Here is a 22190-nt window from a genome sequence, read left to right on the forward strand (position 1 = left end):
ATCAGAGTGAATTACTGTGGTTAAAGGCATCTAGTAGATAGTGCAATTCATAGATGGAGGCTTAATTTCAGTATGCATGTCCAAAATGTTATCATGTTTCACATGTCATCATGGTCTAGGTCTAGGCCTACAATACTGTATTTATACCACCGGTTAGTTACAGGTGTATTATTCCTTTTGTGGACATACAGGGAATTGCAATCTCCAATATTCAGTCAATAAACGGAATGGCTATTTACATTCACTTTTACAGAGGCACAGAGAGAGAGAAAGAATCGAGATAAAAATAAAGAACGAGAGAGACTGAGACAGATATTACTTCCTCACTCACCAATCAGCTACACGTCTCTGCAGCATTCTGTGCTGTGTGGTGGCGCGCCGGGAAGCTGAGCTGAGCTGCATCACTGCACCTGCTCTCAAGACTGCATATCATCTGGAGACAGGAGTTGCATGATAAATAGCGAGACAGCAAGCAACTTTGAGAACCCTAAACGTAACCCTTACCTTAACCATTTTAAATGTTAACTTCAATGGGTACTAAGGGTACCAAGGATTCCAGATAGCAAAGACCGTAGAAGAATGCCCTCTCTCATTTTCGTATTAACGCCAAACGGGTTTCCGATATCGTGTGATTGACGTCAATTTTGCCATAGACAAGGGAAAAGAGAAAGGGGATGTCAGGAACCGAAGCAATTCATTTGCAAACAACCTATTTTCGCCGGTGAGTAAATCTAAACATAAAATAAAATCAATGGTCTGTAATGAAAACGAATAAGGATGTTTAGATTAGGCCTAACTAGATGATGAAATTACGCATATTTTAGCAATAGGCTGGCCTTGTCACCTAGGGAACTCTCACTTGTACTGTACAAGTATCAATCGATGTGTTTGTCGCGGGGTCTGGAAAAGTCTGGCCCAACCCAAATGATGACAGAAATAATGAATGAGTTGCCAAGATCTGGTATCAATGTAGCCTAGGCAGCCGATAGTATTGGCTAGATTTGCACAATCGTCTAGGAACGATGTGCATTCCCGGTAATACACTGGTGTCCCCCATCCACTATTCAGGCTGAAAAGGCATAATTTCCCGCCTTAACTAGCTATAATTACATTTACATTACATTTTAGTCATTTAGCAGACGCTCTTATGTGCCTTGCTCAAGGGCACATCGACAGATGTTTCACCGATTCGAAATGGTTCTGGGAGCAAGCTTTCAGTTACTGGCCCAACGGCTAGGCTATCCCCCTCCCTTGGCTGAACGCGGCGTGCAACATCCTAAATTGTCCGAAAATCCGAAAATGGTGGTGAAAAATTGTGTTTTATAAAGAGACACATATTGAGAGACACATAGTGCACATATTTTCCCCGTTTCTTTTGCGGCGGCTCGCCATTTGAAGATCTTGGCTTTGCAGCCTGAATGGAGGATGCTTTATTTACGAGCCGGTACATTTGACAGACAGAGAGAGGTGAGAGACAGACAGAGAGGCATAGAGGACAGACTGAGAGCATGAAAGGGGGAGAGAGAGACAGAGAGAGAGAGATCTTATTCTGTTGGCAGGCTGGCCAGCATTGTTAGGTTTATGACTATTGTATTCAGGGCGTCATGCACCGCAAGAATTTGAGGGGGCACAAAGTACGAGGATGGCTGGGGGGTGGTCCAGAGTAAATTCTGAAACAGCTTTTTCCTGCAACCTAGAGCCATAGTCATTATGCATAATTCTATGTAAAAAAACAACAACAACATGTTTATTTTTCTGCATATTGAAGCATACCTCTTGAGACATCTAATATCCTCCTGACAGGTGTTTGTTATTATATCTTTTTTTAACTAAACATGCTTCTCTACATGTTTTGATTGTATTCTTAAATTGTCTTTGGACAGGAAGGCCCCCTCCTCCAGCCCACAGTGTTCTATTGATTGTCTGTAGGGTGGATGTGGTGGGCCATATGACTTGCTTGGCAGCTATTTTTGGAAAGGAAAACAATTATAATGCAAGTATTCAGAGGTGAAACGCTACTGAAAAATACAACACACGTCAGAGCTTCTGGTTTTCCTATTCACATTTCTACACTTCATTGTTGAAAATAAATGCATGGTAATATTTTGGCCAAAGGGGCTAAAACACTGGTCTACGGTTTGCTTTGCAACCGTTGAATGAAATCTGAGGTATCAGGAAGCATAATAGCAGTGTCAAGCCAAGATGGGTGTCTGCAGTCAAACCATACTTAAAAATGACCGTTGCTTTGTCGCTGTGTACAGGTGTCCAGTGGAAGAGACCAAAGAGAAGCAAGCATGTGCTGAGGGGTGGGAGCTGATGGATGACAGATCAGAGAGGCCAACACACACGCAAATCCTCCCCAACCCAGAGGACAGAGAGCTGGACCAAACCACGACTGGACCACACCACAACTGGACCACACCACGACTGGACCACACCACGACTGGACCACACCACAACTGGACCAAACCACGACTGGACCACACCACGACTGGATCCCACCACGACTGGACCACACCACAACTGGACCACACCACAACTGGACCACACCACAACTGGACCACACCACAACTGGACCACACCACAACTGGACCCCACCACAACTGGACCCCACCACGACTGGACCAAACCACGACTGGACCACACCACGACTGGACCACACCACGACTGGACCCCACCACAACTGGACCACACCACAACTGGACCCCACCACGACTGGACCCCACCACGACTGGACCACACCACAACTGAGGCACACTAGAATAGTAGTCATCTGCAAAGCCAAAGCTGGAGGACGTCCTAAAGGAACTTGGAATGGGTGTACGTTTTCCAGACCTAAAACATATTATTGTATCTGATACAATCATCTAATAGTCCTTTGCATTTTGTTATTGAATGTGGATGAAGACCACGTGTAGTCCTCTTACTCATCAGGCTTGACACAGTGAGGAGAGATAGTTGGAGTCGGAGTCTGAGGCACCATGCAGTCTGACGACCTCTTCCTACGCAAGTTTTGCCGGCAGAGGCCACGACCCCCTCTGACAACGGTCAACTTTGACTCTAAGCGGGAGGGTGGGGTAAGGGCGCGGGTGGTGGCAGGGGAGTGGCCCCCGAGGAGGGATGGAACAGATGGGGAGAGTCTTACTACTCCGAGCTGTGTGGGTCTGAACCTGAGGTCAGTGGGCCGAGGACACATCATGCAGAGAAGCAACAGTGACGTGACGCTGGGAGACCTGGACTCCTCTGGTAAGGCGGGAGGGAAGGCAACACGGGCGGTGGGGGAGAAGGCAGGTGCCGGGGCCCAGGAGGACTCAGGGGTGGTGCTGCACAGGGAGTATGGCAGCCTCTCCTCACTGGAGAGACAGATAGGTATGTCAGGAACCCAGGAGCCGAGTGCAGAGGACCATGGTGTTCTGAGCCCCAACGCCCTCCGCTTCAAAGACCCCTTTCTGCTGCTGGGCCTGCAGGGAACCCCTCCAGAGCCTGACGGCTTCTTCAGGGCTCTGTCCACCCCCACAGGAGACACCCCAAAACCAGCCAAGCCCCCAAAGCCTGAGGGGCTGAGCAAGAAGGCCAAGCCCTCTTCTCCACAGATCCCCCAACCAGGTCCTTATGACAACCTGGGTGGAGGAGCCTGGGTCAGGAATGTTGCCCACTATGATGTCCAGAGCATTTTGTTTGACCTCACAGAGGTGGCCAGCAACCGAGACAGCATCGGCCGCAAAAAGAACATCACCTCAGGGGCATCGGCTGCCTCGACGATGCGTCCCCTCACCCAGGCCACGCCGTCGCAGAGCGGGGGCGGTGTTGGGGGGGCTGTGGAGGACCCCTCCCTGGACGAAGGAGATGGCATTGACAACGAGCTGCTGCTCAGCTGCCCCCACTTCCGTAATGAGATGGGGGGTGAGGAGCGGGCGGGCCTGGGGCATACGCAGGGCAGAGGGGGTCTGTGGCTAAGCCTGAGGAACCCCAACGATGCTGTCTCAGTACTGGAGGAACCCAGAGAGAGCCACGTCCAACAGCAGGGCAAGAGCAACTACTTCATAGAACACGCAGACCTGGGAGCCCACTACTACCGCAAATACTTCTACATGAAAGGTGAGTGCTGTGTAGGTGTGTGTGAGAGAGGTTGTTTGCTTTTCTTGAATTAATAGTGTTAGTCAACAACAGTGTTATAAGGAAACCTGTTATAGATGTGTAAAAACACTCTTTTCACTCCTCAGATCATCAGAACTTCTTTGGCATGGATGACCGCCTTGGTCCAGTGGCCATCAGCTTCCGTAGAGAGGAGAAGGAGGGGTCTAGTGGAGCTCAGTATAACTACAGGATCATCTTCAGAACCACTGAGGTCAGTCTACACCGCAGACTCGTGGTCAAAAAGAGTAGACAGTATTGACAGACTTACAGGTCCTTTTATGAAAAAATACTGGCATTCACTCATCCACAAACCCAGACTGACACATTATGGCATTACGAAGTCACTCATCCATTTCAGTCACTCACACCCCTCTTGCCTTTCTCTTCCTCCCAGCTGAAGACTCTGCGAGGCTCCATCCTGGAGGAGTCCGTGCCCTCAGCGGCCCGCCACACCACCCCCCGAGGCCTGTCTCCCAAGAGGCTCCTGGAGTTCATCATCCCAGAGCTCAACCTCCACTGCCTGCGCCTGGCCTCCACCTCACCCAAGGTCCGAGACACCCTGCTCAAGCTGGACGAACAAGGGGTGAGTAGGTCCCACCCATGGTGCTGCTGCTTACACTGCCACAGCCATACTGCCAGTGGCATAGAAATGGAATATATAGATAGATTATTAGAATTAATAGAAATGGGCCTCCCGAGTGGCTCAGCGGTCTAAGGCACTGCATCGCTAGAGGCGTTACAACAGACCCGGGCTGTGCCTCAACCGTGGGCCGGGAGTCCCATAGGATGGCGCACAATTGGCCCAGTATCGTCCGGGTTAGGAGAGGGTTTGGCCCAGTATCGTCCAGGTTAGGAGAGGGTTTGGCCCAGTATCGTCCGGGTTAGGAGAGGGTTTGGCCCAGTATCGTCCGGGTTAGGAGAGGGTTTGGCCCAGTATCGTCCAGGTTAGGAGAGGGTTTGGCCCAGTATCGTCCTGGTTATGAGAGGGTTTGGCCCAGTATCGTCCAGGTTAGGAGATGGTTTGGCCCAGTATCGTCCGGGTTAGGAGAGGGTTTGGCCCAGTATCGTCCAGGTTAGGAGAGGGTTTGGCCCAGTATCGTCCGGGTTAGGGGATGGTTTGGCCCAGTATCGTCCTGGTTAGGAGAGGGTAGCCTAGTGGTTAGCGTGTTGGGCCAGTAACCAAAAGGTTGCTGGATCAAATCTGTTGTTCTGCCCCTGAGCAAGGCAGTTAATCTGCTGTTCCCGGGGCGCCGAAGAGGTGGATGTGGATTAAGGCAGCCCCCCTCACCTCTCTGATTCAGAGGGGTTGGGTTGAATGCATTCAGTTGTACAACCTACTAGGTATTCCCTTCTTTCCTTTCCATAATCGACATCCATGTCTTTGGCGCCCGGGGAACACTGGGTTAACTGCCTTGCTCAGGGGCAGAATGACAGATCCTTACCTTGTCAGCTCGGGGAGTCGATCCAGCAACCTTTCGGTTACTGGCACAACGCTCCAACCACTAGGCTATTGGGGAGAAAAAGTGGGTAAAAATAATAAGTTGTGTATATATATATATTTAATAGAAATGGATAAGGACATTGCAATTTCAATTCATGGTCTATTATTTGTCATTCAGAGATTCATCCTAAACATACTGGATGAAATGTTCATGGTTAGTAACGCTAACTGTGCTGGTTGACCACTCAGTGTTCTGTCACTCTGCATGGCCTGGCCCAAAAAAGGTCAGATCCATCAGGATCAGTGGAGGCTGCTGAGGGGAGGACAGCTCATAATAATGGCTAGAATGGAGTCAACCACATGGTTTCCATGTGTTTGATACCATTCCATTTACTCCATTCCAGACATTATTATGAGCTGTCCTCCCCTCAGCAGCCTCCACTGATCCTGATGGATCTGACCTTTTTTGGGCCAGGCCATGCAGAGTGACAGAACACTGAGTGGTCAACCAGCAGCCTCCACTGCTCAGGATACTCTGTTAACCCTCTCTCCCTCCCTCTCTCCCTCTCCCTCCCCCCAGCTGAACTTCCAGAGGAAGGTGGGGGTGATGTACTGCCGTGCAGGCCAGAGCTCTGAGGAGGACATGTATAACAACGAGAGCTCGGGGCCGGCCTTCGAGGAGTTCCTGGATCTGCTGGGGGAGCGAGTGAATCTGAAAGGCTGGGAGAAGTACCGAGCTCAGTTGGACACCAAGAGTGAGCACTGCACATACAGATCTGCTCTCTTAATTTGATCACTGGTGTTGCAGGGAATTTTCCTGCGCAGCAGGATGCACACATGTAGTATATTCAAGGTTTAACAAGGCTTCTAACATTTGTAATTTTGAACTTATTTTGAACTTATAAATGTTGGACTTGATTAGCCCTAGCAACAAAATTTACCAAACCCCAAAAATATTTTTCCATTAATTATAATCCACATAATAATTCACATTTCCTGTTTCTGCAGGATTAATTTTCTGGATTTCCTGCTGTGAGGAACTGGACAAATTAAGATAGTGTGATAATGACTGTACAAGTGTACTATCAAGACATTATCTATAGGCTGGATATAGCTCACCCTGTCTGGAGACACACACTATCTAGGGGGCATTATTTGCCAGGGAACGCATAAGATTAACACTATCTAACACTGTGTAATCGTAGCAGTATTGGGGGAGGTCGTATAGTCTCTGTGTTTGTCCTCCATCTTAATACTGTCCATCACTGTGTAATCTCAGCACCCTAGAGTCAGACCACAGTGTACTGACAGTTTAGTCTGTGTTTACACTATCTGGAGACTGTCTCTCACTCTGTTAACTACTAGGCTGAGAGCGACGTGTGTAAACCTTTCTCTCTCTGTGTGTGTGTGTGTGTGTGTGTGTGTACAGCGGACTCCACAGGGACCCAGTCCCTCTACACACACTACCAGGACTATGAGGTGATGTTCCATGTGTCCACCATGCTGCCCTACACAGCCAACAACACACAACAGGTAACAATACACACTGCTTTACAGGACACCAAGGAAACCCAGTCAACTAAGGGGCTCGCGAGTGGCGCAGTGGTCTAAGGCACTGCATCTCCGTGCTAGAGGTGTCACTACAGACCCTGGTTCGATTCCAGGCTGTCTCACAACCGGCTGTGATTGGGAGTCCCATAGGCTGGCGCACAACCGGCCCAGCGTCGTTATGGTTTGGACCGTCTAAATAAAAATGTGTTCTTAACTGACTTGCCTAGTTAAATAAATAAATGACCAGCTATAGCAATGATGGTGTGATAACATAGTATTTAGAAGGTACTTTTGAAATCTGAAGGCTTGCGCACATCACACCGACCGGATGTGGATCTAGCGTTCGTTTGCTAATCGTTCAGCGCGCTGTGTTTTAGGGACCACCCGCTGTAGACGTCTGACTGCCGATGTTTTTCACGAGATTCTACATGTGGGGTCGCAAATGACTTTCAGAGATACTAAGTACTCTTAGCCAGCAAATGCAATTGGTGTGTTTGAGGCTTAATGCGATCAGAAGCAGAGGTCCTGATATTTTATTCAAGCACAGTCTTTTTATGTTGAAGAGAATAATCAACTTTCACAAGCAGCATTCCTGTAGTAAATCACAATAAAAAAAATAATCTTCTTGATTCTGTGTTTATGTCATGGTTATTCTTTGGTGGTAGAAGCTACACATTTCCCCATAGTAATATATTGAAATGAAGGCTTTCACGCTTGAGTAATGTCGCACAGCAAGCATGACAGACAAATTCTTTGTTCTTCTGCGTTTCTATGTCCAACACCCACTCTAAAAGCATGCTGTGTCTGCCTATAGCTACTGATATACTGCCTCTCTGTCTATTTGGCTGGCAGTCAGGCTGGGGAGCCTCTCACATGTCAGCTCTTCTGGTGGAGTGATTTGGAAACATGACACCATGCAAATAACTAACACCAAATAACTAACTGCACATGATCATTAGTGGATCAAATAACCAAAACAAAACAGCTTCCCCACTCTCTTGACTACCTCGCTAACCATATCTCTCTCTCCCAATCTCTCTCTCTCTCTCCCTATCTCTCTCTCTCTCTCTCTCTCTCTCTCTCTCTCGCTCCCTCTCTATCTATCTCTCTCTCCCTCTCTATCTCTCTCTCCCTGTCTCTGTCTCCCTGTCTCTGTCTCTGTCTCTCTCTGTCTCTCTCTCTCTGTCTCTCTGTCTCTCTCTTCCTCTCTCTCTCTCCCTCTCTTTCTCTCTCTCTCTCTCCCTGTCTCTGTCTCTCTCTGTCTTCCTCTCTCTGTCTTCCTCTCTCTCTCTTCCTCTCTCTCTCTTCCTCTCTCTCCTTCTCTTTCTCTCTCTATCTCTCTCTCCCTCTCTTTCTCTCTCTATCTCTCTCTCCCTGTCTCTGTCTCTCTCTCTGTCTCTCTCTGTCTCTCTCTGTCTCCCTCTCTATCTCTCTCTCTCTCTCTTCCTCTCTCTCTCTTCCTCTCTCTCTCTTCCTCTCTCTCTCTCTTCCTCTCTTCCTCTCTCTTGCTCTCTTCCTCTCTCTCTACCTCTGGTCCTCTCTATCTCTCTCTCCCTTTCCTGCTACCCCATCTCTCTCTCTCTATCTCTTTCCCTCTCCCTGCTACCCCCCCTCTCTCTGTTTGGTAGTTGCTGAGAAAGAGGCACATTGGGAATGACATAGTGACCATAGTGTTCCAGGAGCCAGGGGCTCTGCCCTTCACTCCTAAGGCCATCCGCTCCCATTTCCAACATGTCTTCATCATCGTCCAGGTGGAACAGTCCTGCTCTGACCATACCTACTACAAGTGAGAAAATAACCTTCTCTCCTGCTCTACCACTGTACCTGGCTGCTCCACAACTGCCTCAGTTGGTTTATTTTCTTTCAGCATTATCAGAGATTACAGGTGTAAGAACTGTGTAACAACATGTTGGGAATCAAAACTATGACTGTTTAGCGAGACTATGATTATGAGGCTGGATTTATTTTTCTATGAGGTTTATACCCTAACACACTCTCTCTCTCCTTCCCCCTCTGCTGTTGTTGTTGACTATCCTTTTCCACCTCCTCTCTCTCTCCCTCCCTCCATCTCAGGGTGGCGGTGACACGCTCCAAAGACATCCCGTTATTTGGCCCTCTGTTCCCTAAGGGTGCTCGATTCCCCCGTTCCCCTGCCTTCAGAGACTTCCTGCTGGCCAAGGCGGTGAACGCTGAGAACGCTGCCGAGAAGGCGGAGAAGTTCCGCTCCATGGCCACCCGGACACGACAGGAGTACCTGAAGGACCTGGCAGAGAACTACGTGACCACCACGCCAATCGACTCCTCCACCAAGTTCCCCCTGCTGTCCCTGGGGAGCAAACGCAAAGACAAACTGAAGGGGGCCAAGGGGGCAGAGCTGCACAGTGCTGGGGCATTGGTCTGGGCTGTGATGGCCACCAGTGGGAATGAGGGGGAGACAGGAGGACACAAGCTGCCCTGTCTACTGGGGGTCTCAGCTGAATCAGTGGTGCTGATCGAGAGATACACACGGAGGGTGGTGTTCAACTGCTGCTGCCGCGATGTGATTGGCTGGAAGGCGGTGATAGACAGCAGGGCCATAGGCGGGCCTTGCCTGGATATCTTCTATGAGAGGGGGGAGGCTGTGTCAATCAGTGTGATGGACAGCCAGGCGGAGGAGATACGGGAGATGGTGCAGAGACTGGAGGTGGGAAGTCTTTCAAACACCGCTGCTCATATACTATTAAGTTAGTGAATCATTGTTTCTGTTCTGATGATACATTACTGGATACTCACTGTGTCCTGTTTCTGTGTCCAGTTGGTGACGCGGGGGTGCGAGGCACGGGAGGTGACCCCCCTGCGTGACGGGGTCGGCCAGCCAGGCTTCCTGATGAGCGAGGAGGGCTTTGTGACGGATCTGCAGAGGTTCGGCTATGCGGAGAGCGGGGGTCTGCAGCTGGGGGCACGGGTGGTGCGTCTGTGTGGCCACGCCCTGGTGCACCTAGGACCAGAGGAAAGAACCAGACTGCTCCGCACCGCCCACAAGATCCACATCACCGTCATCCCTCCAGATGAGAACGGCAAGCCCCGCAGGTCAGAGAGGGGGGTGAAGGGGTAGTGAAAGATGGATGGGGATACATGACAGTGGGGAGGGGAGGGTAACATGGCGAGAATTAAGGGGAGAGAAGGCTGGGGGAGAGGCAGATATGGAGAGAAGGATGGGGGTCAGGGTTCAAGGAAGTTTGGTAGGTAAAGACTAATGTTGATAAGGAGTTAAAGGACAAGGGAGGGAGTGAGAGAGGGGAACAGATGAATTCAGGAGGTCAGACACACACCATTCCAGGGTCACAGCTCACTCTGTTGTTTATGGCGTGTTGTAGTCAGTGTCCCACCAGCTGGTTAACCACCAATCAATGTCTCTAATGGCCTCTAATGATAGTGACCCAGGTAGTGGCAGTTAGCAAAGACCTCTACATTCTTCTAATGTCAGCCAGATGGACAGTGTTACTGCAGCCTGGTAAAGGAGGAACTTCTCAGACAGAGGAAAGGCAACACTATTAACAGGTTTTGCCATGTACATGTCAAACTGGCTGGTGGAGCGATCTACAGAGAGAGAACCCCTCATTAGTAGATATGGTTTTGACAGTCGTGTTTAAGAACAACCCCAAAAGTGTGGCCACTGTCAGAATGTTGTTACATCTTATAATAGGGAAGGACACCTCTTGGATTTCAAAGAGATATATGTTTTTATTGTTGTGCAAAATCCTCAGAGGTACTGCTCTAGAATACTGTACCATTCATGAATACACGGAGTGTATTAAAAGGGATGTATACATTTATGTAATATTTATTCAGTAATACCATCTTGTTAGTGAAACTTTTCTTGCTCTCCTGCTGTCTCTAATGGCTCCAGGAGTTTCTCAGAGTTATACCAGAAAGCCATCCAGGATGCAGAGCGTAAGCCTGGGGAGGGCCAGTCTGGAGAGGCCTGGGTGCTGGACGAGAGGGAGGAGGAGGAAGAGATGGAGGAAGAGGAGCGGGAACAGGGAGAGGGGAAGGAGGCGGAGACGATGGAGGGACCAGCAGAGGGAGGAGAGGCTGAGGACAGGCTGTCAGAGACTGGACAGGGTGAGGAGGACCAGGGGGACCAGGGCTCCCTCCTCTCCCCACCCAGCCTGCCTCTGTTACGGGCCACCTCCCTGCAGGACCACCCACTCAACCAGACCGTGGAGATCACCCCCTCCCAGCTAACACGCAGCTACTCCCTAGAGAGGCACCCATCCTGCCGAGACATATGTGACAGGTATGTGACCTCCACCCTCAGCCCCATCATAAACATCAGGTTATTTATTCCTCAGAGGATTCTCTGACATCCTTGTCATCACGAGTTCAAACATCATGGTTTTCACTAGATATTATTGTGTGTGTTTATGGTTTCATCGAATGAACTCAAATTTTAGCCCAAATCTCAGCTATCCTGAAGATGACTAGATTAACTAGTTTGCCCTCCAGATTGGATTGGAAAGTCATTAGTGTAAGCAGCGGATTTATAATCTGTATATGTCTCAATCTTTGTGTCTCTCTGTGACAGGCATGTGTATGACAACGTGGGTGTGAAGTTGAAACATCACATCTATGAGAACCCAGGGGAGCTGAGAGACGCCACGCCTGACCTCATCCTGGCTGTCAAACCCAAGATGCCCCTGGACGAGGAGCAGGTACAGAGACACACACAGGCATGGAGACAAATGACAATCTGGATAATAATCTGATGAAGGTCCCCACCCCCTAGTCTGACTGTTTCTATCTCTCTCTCTTTCCCTCTAGTTTGTGGGGGCTGAGTTGGGTGAGGAGAGGCCATCAGCGAGTGACCCCTCCCTGTCCTCCACCCGGTTGTCATGTCTGAACAGAGCAGAGAGAAACTCCCGAGCCCTGAGCCTACACAACTCCATCACCAAGAGTGGGTGTTCCACCACACCACTCACTCTGTCCTGCATAACATCCCAATTCCTCTCCAATCAATTCCTCTCCAATCAATTCCTCTCCAATCAATTCCTCTCCAATGTCCTTACACACCTCATTACCATCACCACATATCAACTACCCCTAGGTAGACGTCCTAGTTTTAGGTGAGGATGGTGATGTGTGTTATGAATCCCATTTACCATGTATATCTCCTGTTTATTAAACAGCACTTTAACACAATAGCGTCTATTAGAGACTGCTCAGCGATGTTGATCACCCTCCTAGTGATGGCAAACAGACAGTTGTTCCACTGCCACAACAGCTGTTGTGAGAGCAGTAAAACAAAAGAAAGCTAACTGTAAAGAGAGAGAGGAGTAGCTATGATAAGAGAAGGTCTATGAAGGCCAGGCCGTCTGAAGGCCTCTGCAGACCCTGTGCCAGCTGATGAGGCCATGGTGCTGAAATGGAACAATTACAACTGTTCAAAAATGCTCTCTGCTGTAATTGAGACTCAAATCCCTTTTTAGCCCCCAGACCCTTTCTCCCCTAAACCCCTCTCCTCATTATCCTCCTTTATCCCTCCCTTCCATCCCCTTTGTCCCTCTTCTTTCATCTAGGCTGCCCCCTATCCCCATAACCCAATATGCCCCCGCCCCTCTACCACCCCCTACCAGCTACACACCAAAGGAGGGCCAGATGGGGGGTGGGCTTTAGGCTGCCTCAAATCAAGGATCCCTTTTGGACCATCTGCTCTCTCTCTTTCTCTGCCGTGAGGCTATGAGACTCATCACAGTGTTTCTGTAAGAGCTCACACTCATCTTCTCAGCAGATACTTCAGCTTTCTTGGAGGAGATGGTCTCTGTTTCCCTCCCCACACTCCAGAAGGCCGTCACACACAGAGATTGAAAGAACCCACTTCTCGCTCTCACACTGCAGCTAGTCGGGCAGCGCCACCGAGGCAGCAAAGCATTGTGGTAGCACCCCCTGGTGGTGGCTCTTTGTCCTTGTTGAACCACAGAAGGAATTTGCCTGCTCATAAATCCCACAATTCTGTTGTCATGCTGTATTGTCATGGTCTGCTGCTCACCTTGTTGATATGCCTTTGTTATGAAAGCCCATTGAAACTCTGTTTCTCTCTTCCAGTCCTGTCGGAGACCACAGATTCCTCAGAGGAGGAGTGGCAGTCTATAGCTGATCTAGCCACAGCATGCCGCAGCATCCTAGAAGCCTTGTCACGTGAAGGTAAGAAGACATCTATCTGCATGGGATGACAACAGATTATGTTATTTTACTAAATGCATTACCACAGGAAATTGTCAAATTAGCACTGTTGAAAACAAAATACTTTATTTTCTATCGAGTGTATATGGCTGGCTGTGTATGACTGGCTCTGTGTGGTTGGGCTCAGTGACTAACATGGGTAAGTGATGTGTCATATTTCACAACGTAAAGCAGGAGATGGGACCCAAGGAGCAGACTCCCTGACAGATGGCAAGCTAAAGGACATGAAGGACAGGTGGGTTTGGGTCTCTAGCTATACACGGCTGGTAGCCTAGTGGTTAAAGCGTTGGGCCAGTAACCGAAAGGTTGCTGGATTGAATCCCCGAGCTGACAAGGTAAAACTCTTGTCTTTCTACCCCTGAACAAGGCAGTTAACCCACTGTTCACCGGTGGGCTGTCAATGAAAATAAGAATTTGTTCTTAACTGAATTGCCTAGTTAAATAAATGTTCAATATCAAATGAAAAATAACTACATGTACACACTGAGATTGGATCACTGTAGACCTCTATGCATGTCTCTCTGTGTATGTGAACTCCTAATGGTGTCCTTGTCCTTTGTGTGGATCTTCCTGTGGGAGGTTGTAAATCAGAGATGGACTTTTGAACAGTGTGCATATTTCAGCCTCTCTGTTGCTCATCATGATTCTTGCTCTTTGGCATATTGCCTGTCCTTAGATCTCCCCTCATCATCTCTCACACTCTCTTTCTTTAACTCTCCAACTCTCTCTCTCCTGCTGTTATGTATTCTCCTTCTTTCTCTCTGATTAATAATCATTTGGTGGTTGCTTATATTTGTCCTACGTGTTAATTGGACATGTATTTTTGTGCATATCGCAACTCCCCCTGAGACCCCCCCAGAGAGTGGGGTCACAGCCAGTACCGCAGCCTCCTCTCTTTTTGACTCAGTGTGATGGCATGCTCCTCTTTTACCCCATTCTCCCCTTTATTGTGTCTCCCATTCTGACTCAAAGTCTCTCTTGCTCACAAACATACATCTATTTTACTCACTGTCTTTTCACACAAACACAAAACAGAGAGGATACAGGCAGCGCCGGCCCCAGGAATAAGCGACATAAGTTGTCTCCTAGGGTGCCCGACCACCTGTCAAAAAAATCTATATATATATACACTACCGTTCAAAAGTAACTTTCTACTGAAACTCGTCAGTCTATTCTTGTTCTGAGAAATGAAGGCTATTCCATGCGAGAAATTGCCAAGAAACTGAAGATCTCATACAACGCTGTGTACTACTCCCTTCACAGAACAGCGCAAACTGGCTCTAACCAGAATAGAAAGAGGAGTGGGAGAATTTGTTTTGTTTCTGGACATTTTGAGCCTGTAATCGAACCCACAAATGCTGATGCACCAGATACTCAACTAGTCTAAAGAAGGCCAGTTTTATTGCTTCTTTAATTAGCACAACAGTTTTCAGCTGTGCTAACATAATTGCAAAAGACGGCCACCCGGGTGGCGCAGGGGTCGAAGGCACTGCGTCGCTAGCTGTGCCACCAGAGATTCTGGGTTTGAGTCCAGGCTCTGTCGCAGCCGACCGGGAGGCCCATAGGGCGGCGCACAATTTGCCCAGCGTCGTCTGGGTTAGGGAGGGTTTGGCCGGCAGGGATGTCCTTGTCTCATCGCGCACTAGCGACTCCTGTGGCGGGACGGGCGCAGTGCATGCTGACCAGGTCGCCAGGTGTACAGTGTTTCCTTCGTCACATTGGTGCGGCTGGCTTCCTGGTTGGATGGGCATTGTGTCAAGAAGCAGTGCGGCTTGGTTGGGTTGTGTTTCGGAGGACGCATGGCTCTCGACCTTTGCCTCTCCCGAGTCCGTACGGGAGTTGCAGCGAGGAGACAAGACTAACTACCAATTGGGGTGAAAAAATAAAAAACATAATTGCAGAAGTTTTTTTTAAAATGATCAATTAGCCTTTTAAAATCATAAACTTGGATGAGCTATAACAACGTGTCATTGGAACACAGGAGTGATGGTTGCTGATAATGGGCCTCTGTACGCCTTTGTAGATATTCCATTAAAAATCTGTCATTTCCAGCTACAATAGTCATTTACAACATTAACAGTGTCTACACTGTATTTCGTATCAATTCGATGTTATTTTAATGGACAATTTTTTTTTAAGTGACCCCAAATTTTTGAACGGTAGTGTGTATTTTTTGGGAACTCAATCTGTTAGAACAGTAGAACAGTTGAATACATCAAGTGCATTTTCGAAATTTGGTTGACCCTCAGAAGTTTTTCTCTTGTCATGTCAGTTACTAACAGTTACTCAATCAGCTACCAATTTTTTTGATTGGTCATTTAGTATAGCCAGGGCCTCCCGAGTGGCGCAGAGGCATCACTACAGACCTGGGTTCGATCCCAGGCTGTGTCGCAATCGTCCGCGACCAGGAGACCCGTGAGGCGGCGCACAATTGGACCAGCATTGTCTGGGTTAGGGGAGGGTTTGGCCAGCGGGATGTCCTTGTCCGGTGATGTCCAGGCCGGGCGCATACACACTGACTTTGGTCGACAGGTGTACGGTGTTTCCTCCGACACATTGGGGTGGCTGGCTTCCGGGTTAAGCGAGCAGTGTGTCAAGAAGTGGGGTCGTGTTTCGGAGGATGCGTGGCTCTTGACCTTTGCCTCTCGAGTCCTCGTTGCAGCGAGGGGACAAGACTGTAACTACCAATTGGATACCATGAAAAAGGGGTAAATAAAAAAGTACAAAATAAAATATAGCCAGCTATCTAAACTTGTGGTTGAATTATCGACAGGGCCACTAAAATGTTTTGCCTGCGAAGTGGTGTGGCCCCCCAACAAAATGTTGCTCAAGGCCCCCAAAAGGCTAGGGCCGACCCTGGATACAGGAAACATACAGACAGCACCAAATTATGTGCATTATACTTAATGTGTGTCTCTGTCCCGTTTCGCCAGTGACTCACCGGGCCACCTGGAGGAGAAGGTGTCCCAGCTGGAGGACATGCTGAAGAGGCTGCAGGACGACTTGCAAAAGGTACTCCCCATTCAGATGGCCAACCACAGCCCCTCCCCAGACCCCCACCCACAGCATCCTGCCCACACAGTGACCCCACGACCCCCCCATCCCGTCCACTTACCCCCCACCCTACCTTCTCCTCACCCAGCCCCCTGATTCCTACTGCAGACAGACAGACAGACAGACAGACAGACAGACAGACAGACAGACAGACAGACAGACAGACAGACAGACGGAATGTAGAAGTAGGGTGGGCCAAGCAAAAGAAACCTGTCTTGTCATTGGGCAGGGTGAACAGAGGAGGTGAGAAGATTGGCTGGAGGGACTTTGGGCAACCATGCTCACTCTCTCAACACTAAGTGGCCAATGGCAGTAGAGGCAAGTACAGCATGAGATTTTTCCTCTGTTGTTGCGTTGAGAACAAAATAACAATTGGAAATGGAACTACTAAAAAACAGACCTGAGTTAATTAACCCAATAACCCAAAACGACCTGTGGGGTCCTTCATGGATGTGAACGATGTAAGCAAAGTTCCTCCTCGCAACCCTGAAGGTCTGACAGGCTGTCAGTCATCCCTGTGTGCAGCCTCAGGACCTCAGCACCATTTCTCCATTCACAGGCTCTTCTCTGGGAAACATGGGGACTTGGGGATGGATGACCTTTGAAGCCTTCAGAACTACTGAATGACTAGCTGCTCTTGTAGTGTTGGTTACACAATGTAGAGCATCTGGAGAGGAAAGGAAGACTGAAGCAAATAGGAGAAAGGGTGAGAAAGAGTGAAAGAAGGAGAGAGAAATGAAGAGGGTTTGGAAGCCTTCCAAGCATCCTTAAACACATTTGGGTGAGACATGATTCCTTTGTTACAGTAACGAAGGTGTTTAATCTCTGAGGTCAACTGAAACCCTATGGTATGCACGGTGCTATATCTCCAACGTAGTCCTTTTCACCACTCAAATATCAAAGAGACGCCACACTGCCAGTGTTTAAAACTGCCATCCAACTAAGTGAATGACATTCTAAGGATTTTAGTGCAAATGCTATTCGCTCAACTTCTTGAAACATGTGAGACATGAAGCACACATACGAATCAAACTCTGCAGATATTATGGTTACAATCCTGTGGCCATAACACCAACATAACCAAAGTCTTACCCTCTGTTTTCGTAACTCCCTACTCTTCCTCTGAACACTCACCATTAACACAGTGTTATCATCAATCTAGACAACACACAGACATTAACAGTCAGGGACAATGAACAAGGAAGGAAGATGACCTAACAGGGACATGCCACATCAGATGATCCATTTTCTCTGTTGTTTACCTTCTGCCCTGGTAGAGTGAGTGCGCATGGTTGGTTATGGGCTGTCCCAGTCCCATAGTATGTCCAGCAGAAACAAGTAGGAATTAGCTGAGACTGTGGGAATTGTGTTACCTCAGAGTAGCTGGTTAGGCTCCATTCAGAAGTGTGATGTGAAACATGGACTACTTTTGGTTAGTCTTTGGTTTCTGTCTGACTGCCAAGGCGGGAGGGTTGACGGTACTGGAGCTAGTGTAGTATGGCCCAATGAACACCCACCTGATGTGGTGATGATCATTGGTTACTTTGCTTTCTGGTGGACTCTCATCTTTACATTTATTCATTTTCCAATTCTGAAGCTGAGTACTTGTTATTTCAGGTGTATTGACTTGCTCCAGGGCACAGTTGCATTATGGTCCACTAGGGAGTTGAACCAGCAAAGCCATACAGTACTGCGGCTACCAAAGAAAATTCCTATTGACCCAGATTGATGATAACTGGTCTCATCTATCATGAATTGTTATTGTCAACTATCCGTAACCTGTCTCCTCCTCATCCCACGACTCACTGACATCACATCACATCAGACAGACAGATGGACAGAGACGGACAGACAGACGGACAGACAGACGAGACAGATTGACAGGGGTCAGTCTGGATAGAACCCCCTCTCTGTGTAGATAGTAAAAAATATCAACACCATTACATAAGGCGTGGGGAGGCAATATAATTAAGCAATAAGGTACGAGGGGGTGTGGTAAATGGCCAATATACCACGGCATAAGGCTGTTCTTATGCATGACGCAGTGCCTGGATACACCCCTTGGCAGTGGTATATTGGCCATAAACCACAAATCCCCGAGGTGCCTTATTGCTATTATAAACTGTTTACCAACGTAATTAGAACAGTAAAAATAAATGTTTTGTCATACCCGTGTCAGTTAAAGGTTTAGTGTTAAGGCAATAATGCTGTTGGTAACACTGGTTGTGCTGGTAGTGGCCCCTGTCTGTTTGTCTACCCTAAGCCTCTGATTTCCTGTCTCTGTCACAACTCTTGATACAGTTTGTGAAATAGCAAACAGGAAGCATTTACTATGGCAAATCACCGCTCTAAAAATTGCAATAGCTGATTTCAAACTGAATTCCAAGTAGTGAGAGATTAGGGTGACCCCTGCTGTTTGGTTGATGAGGAATGCAATACATTTTGGAGCTTGGGTCTTTATGGAAATCTCACTTGTATAACAATCAGCTACATTGGAAATAAAATGTTATGCCAATTCCTCTGCTCTCGTTTAATGAGAGATTGATTTATTAATTGGTTGTTTGGTCTGGAACAAGTGGTTGCCATAGTAAATCTGTCTAAACATTTCCTCCATACTCCACTTCTCCCTATGGAGTGCTTTTATAGAAGGAAATTGGTTTGTATTTGCGTGTGTGAGTGCGTGCGTGTATCTGGTGTGTGTGTGTGTATACTTCTCTAGTACCCTGTCTTGCTTGCACTGCTACCACAAGGCATGTATGTGTATGTTTGTGAACCTGTCTGTCTGCGCGTGCCTGCTGTCCAGCCCAGTCCAAGCCAGCCCTCACCCACCTCCACCCACACCCAGATCCCTCTCACCCCTCCATCCATCCCAGCCATGGTGGTCTGACAGACGGGTGTTGTTGTGTGCCACTCCCTGGCAGGAGAAGGAGGACAAGGCGGTGCTGCAGGCCGAGGTGCAGAGCCTCAGGCAGAATAACCAGCGGCTGCAGGAGGAATCCCAGAGCACCGTGGCCCGCCTCATCAAAGTCACCGAGCTGCTGTGCAATGTCAACAAGCCCTGCTAGCTCTGTCACAGTACACACTATGTGTACACAGACACACAAACACACACACAAACAAACGCACACAAACAAACACACACACAAACAAACGCAGACAATCAAGATCATAAACACATTCCGGACACACCACATTCAATATTGTATACAAACACCCATGCACAATACATCAACATACTCTATTACTGTTGCTCACTGTATATTAATACAGACACACACACACACACACACACACACATGCATAATACTCTGCATTCTGTAGAATTATATTTGAACTCTGGACCAGCCCATGAGTGTCAAACCAACTGAAAAACAACCCTGAGTCATTTCTCACCATCTGATGGTCTTCTCAATAGCTTGACCAGTTGAGAGGCATATCCAGGGTTGCTCTTTACCCAATAGTGTGTTTCTTTGTACCGTGAGTGTGCGCGTGCGTGCATCACCATGGTTATTTTATCTTGCTTCACATACTTGACAAGTTGGGCAGAATAGCAATTGCGTAAAGCTACCCAAATGATTTAGATGAAGAGACACATGTGCAGCATGTTTGATGGCTGTTTATTTCAATTGACCCAAAGTGTGTGTACAGTATGTAAACAGTAGTCTCTCTCCTCTCTGCTCAACCCTCTCCATGATATGCAACGTCTCGGACTGAGAACAAACAGCTCAGCTGTGCACCATTAGAGGGGATGGCCTTGGAGCTACATAGGGAAAATGACATGCATGCAGGCAGCCTGCTTGAAAAGACGGACTGATGCATACTGACCCTACCTCTCTCTGCCAACCTGCTCACAGAATGGTTAGTTCATTGTGCAGAGACACTATTCTCTCCCCTCCCTACCGCCTCAGCTTCATTTAAAGGGTTATGGACTTGAGTCGGCAAGTAACAGAGTATTTCACATCTGCTTTCAGGGAATGAGATGCAATTTAGTTATAAGGGAATTGACTCACCGAATGCACTCAGAGAGCTGGTGGTGTTCCGTGCAAGTACTTGAGATGGATATGGAAGTGGATAATGCCTTGGATGAGGATGAAACAATGGAACTTTATCCCTTAAAGAATGGCTGTAGAAGCTACACTGTAGAAAGTACGCCTCCTGCTGGACTGAGCCATGCATTGCCACACGGCAGCTCTCCTTTCAAAGAAAAAAACATTGTAGAGATTTAATGTAAACTGAACAGGATTCCTTTAGTGAACACAGCCATCTGTGTTCAATTATATTTTGTGTTTGTTTGTTTGCTGGCTACAATGATAATTCAGTGTATTTGAAATTTATTCGGAAAGGTTCTAGAGTGGTTGACTGTGGGTGAGGGATTCCCTCATTTCATCTTTCTGTGTGTGTACCTACTGTATGTGTTTCTGCGTTGTTTTTGCACTTTTAGCATAACCTATATGGGCATGGGCCAGGGCACTATTTAACCTCCTGCCCAGGTTTATGCCTTGCTTGAAAAATGAAAGTGGATTTGATCTCACCCCACCTCATCTTCAGGTCCACTGCTGATGACGCCAATAACAATATGAGATCAGAGGAGGACGGGATTATTCCTCCTCCAAGACTATTCTGCCAAAAGACGCCAGGGCAGATCTCCTACACCCCACTCAGACCACTGGACCCAGCTGTGACATGCCCAAAATAACTAGACTTAAAATTTGGAAGGGATGCCAAACAATCGTCAATCACACTGTCTCAATGCTACTTTTTAAAGACCTACCCTTTTACTTCCTCTTGTGATTTTATTTTAGAGTCACTGTGATTGCCCGGTACCAGCAGATTACCATATATTCTAATGAAATAAAACATCTAAACTTTATCTATATGTGAAGATGACATGTACAGCTGAAGTGTTCAATGTTACTTAGCGCATTTGGTTGTGTATGCTGTCCATTGCAGGATGGTTTAACATGCAGACCAGTGTAAATGTGGCCGAACAGGCTGTTTGATCCATGCTGTTTGAAATGGTGATGCCTTGTTGGAAATGATTAGTAGAGTTGAGAAGTGGAAGAATATCTGATGTTTTACTGTGTCCTTCTATATAGTTCTTTAGATTCTAGGAGGTTGTTGAGGCATGATACTGCACCAGGCAACTTCCTAGCTCCCCTCTGTGTGTGTGTGTGTGTGTGTGTGTGTGTGTGTGTGTGTGTGTGTGTGTGTGTGTGTGTGTGTGTGTGTGTGTGTGTGTGTGTGTGTGTGTGTGTGTGTGTGTGCGTGTGTGTGCGTGTGTGTTTATGTGTGTGTTTGTGTGTATGTATGTATGTATGTATAAAAATGTAATAACTTATTAATCTTGCAAATGTGGAATTCCTTGTTGGATGTTTTAATACAAGGGGGGGGGGGGGGAGCAATTACATGTGCTAAAAAGTTAAACTGGTATGGTGGGGGTTGGTTTTCAGGAATAATATTTTTTTGGGTAGAAATTCAAACATAAGAAGACAGCAGGAAAAATATTTCTGCAATGTTCTAGTATTTCTTGGGGAAATTGGTTATCATTATCATATTACTATTGAGCTATTCATTCAGAGCTCCTACGTTCACATTCAATAAGGTCTCTAAAGCCACTAGGTACGTGTTAAAGAGTGACTCTCAGACTGTCCACAGAGGACCGGACAGACAACATGGTCAGACTGGTTCATGTGAAGGCTTCTCTCTCAGACATTCTGCCTACCTGAAAGTGTAATGAACGGTAACTCAGCTTGGTGTCTTCATTTCAGTTCTTTATGGTAGCAGA

At 47.7% G+C, this 22190-nt stretch overlaps 1 protein-coding gene across 19 annotated transcripts in view; it reads left to right on the forward strand.

Moving 5' to 3' along the window:
* LOC139387996 (signal-induced proliferation-associated protein 1-like) overlaps window positions 1–21275 on the forward strand; it is a 41570-nt gene extending 20295 nt beyond the window's left edge. The window contains exons 2-17 of one of the 19 annotated variants that reach the window (XR_011629239.1): window positions 2262–4098; window positions 4224–4348; window positions 4532–4720; window positions 6159–6333; window positions 7008–7111; window positions 8758–8915; window positions 9203–9812; window positions 9924–10198; window positions 11019–11408; window positions 11697–11823; window positions 11933–12065; window positions 13214–13312; window positions 13496–13586; window positions 16285–16363; window positions 19327–20263; window positions 20954–21275. Coding sequence is in view for 16 of the 19 variants with exons in the window: in XM_071134458.1 (XP_070990559.1) it covers window positions 2982–4098; window positions 4224–4348; window positions 4532–4720; window positions 6159–6333; window positions 7008–7111; window positions 8758–8915; window positions 9203–9812; window positions 9924–10198; window positions 11019–11408; window positions 11697–11823; window positions 11933–12065; window positions 13214–13312; window positions 13496–13586; window positions 16285–16363; window positions 20377–20631 (3927 nt within the window). In the remaining 3 variants the exon portion in view is untranslated. The other 18 variants (XR_011629240.1, XR_011629238.1, XM_071134458.1 and 15 more) reach the window with 18 other exon arrangements.
* The last annotated feature ends 915 nt before the right edge of the window (window positions 21276–22190 follow it).

The sequence above is a fragment of the Oncorhynchus clarkii genome, chromosome 29 (genome assembly GCF_045791955.1).
Source record: "Oncorhynchus clarkii lewisi isolate Uvic-CL-2024 chromosome 29, UVic_Ocla_1.0, whole genome shotgun sequence".
NCBI lineage: Eukaryota > Metazoa > Chordata > Actinopteri > Salmoniformes > Salmonidae > Oncorhynchus > Oncorhynchus clarkii.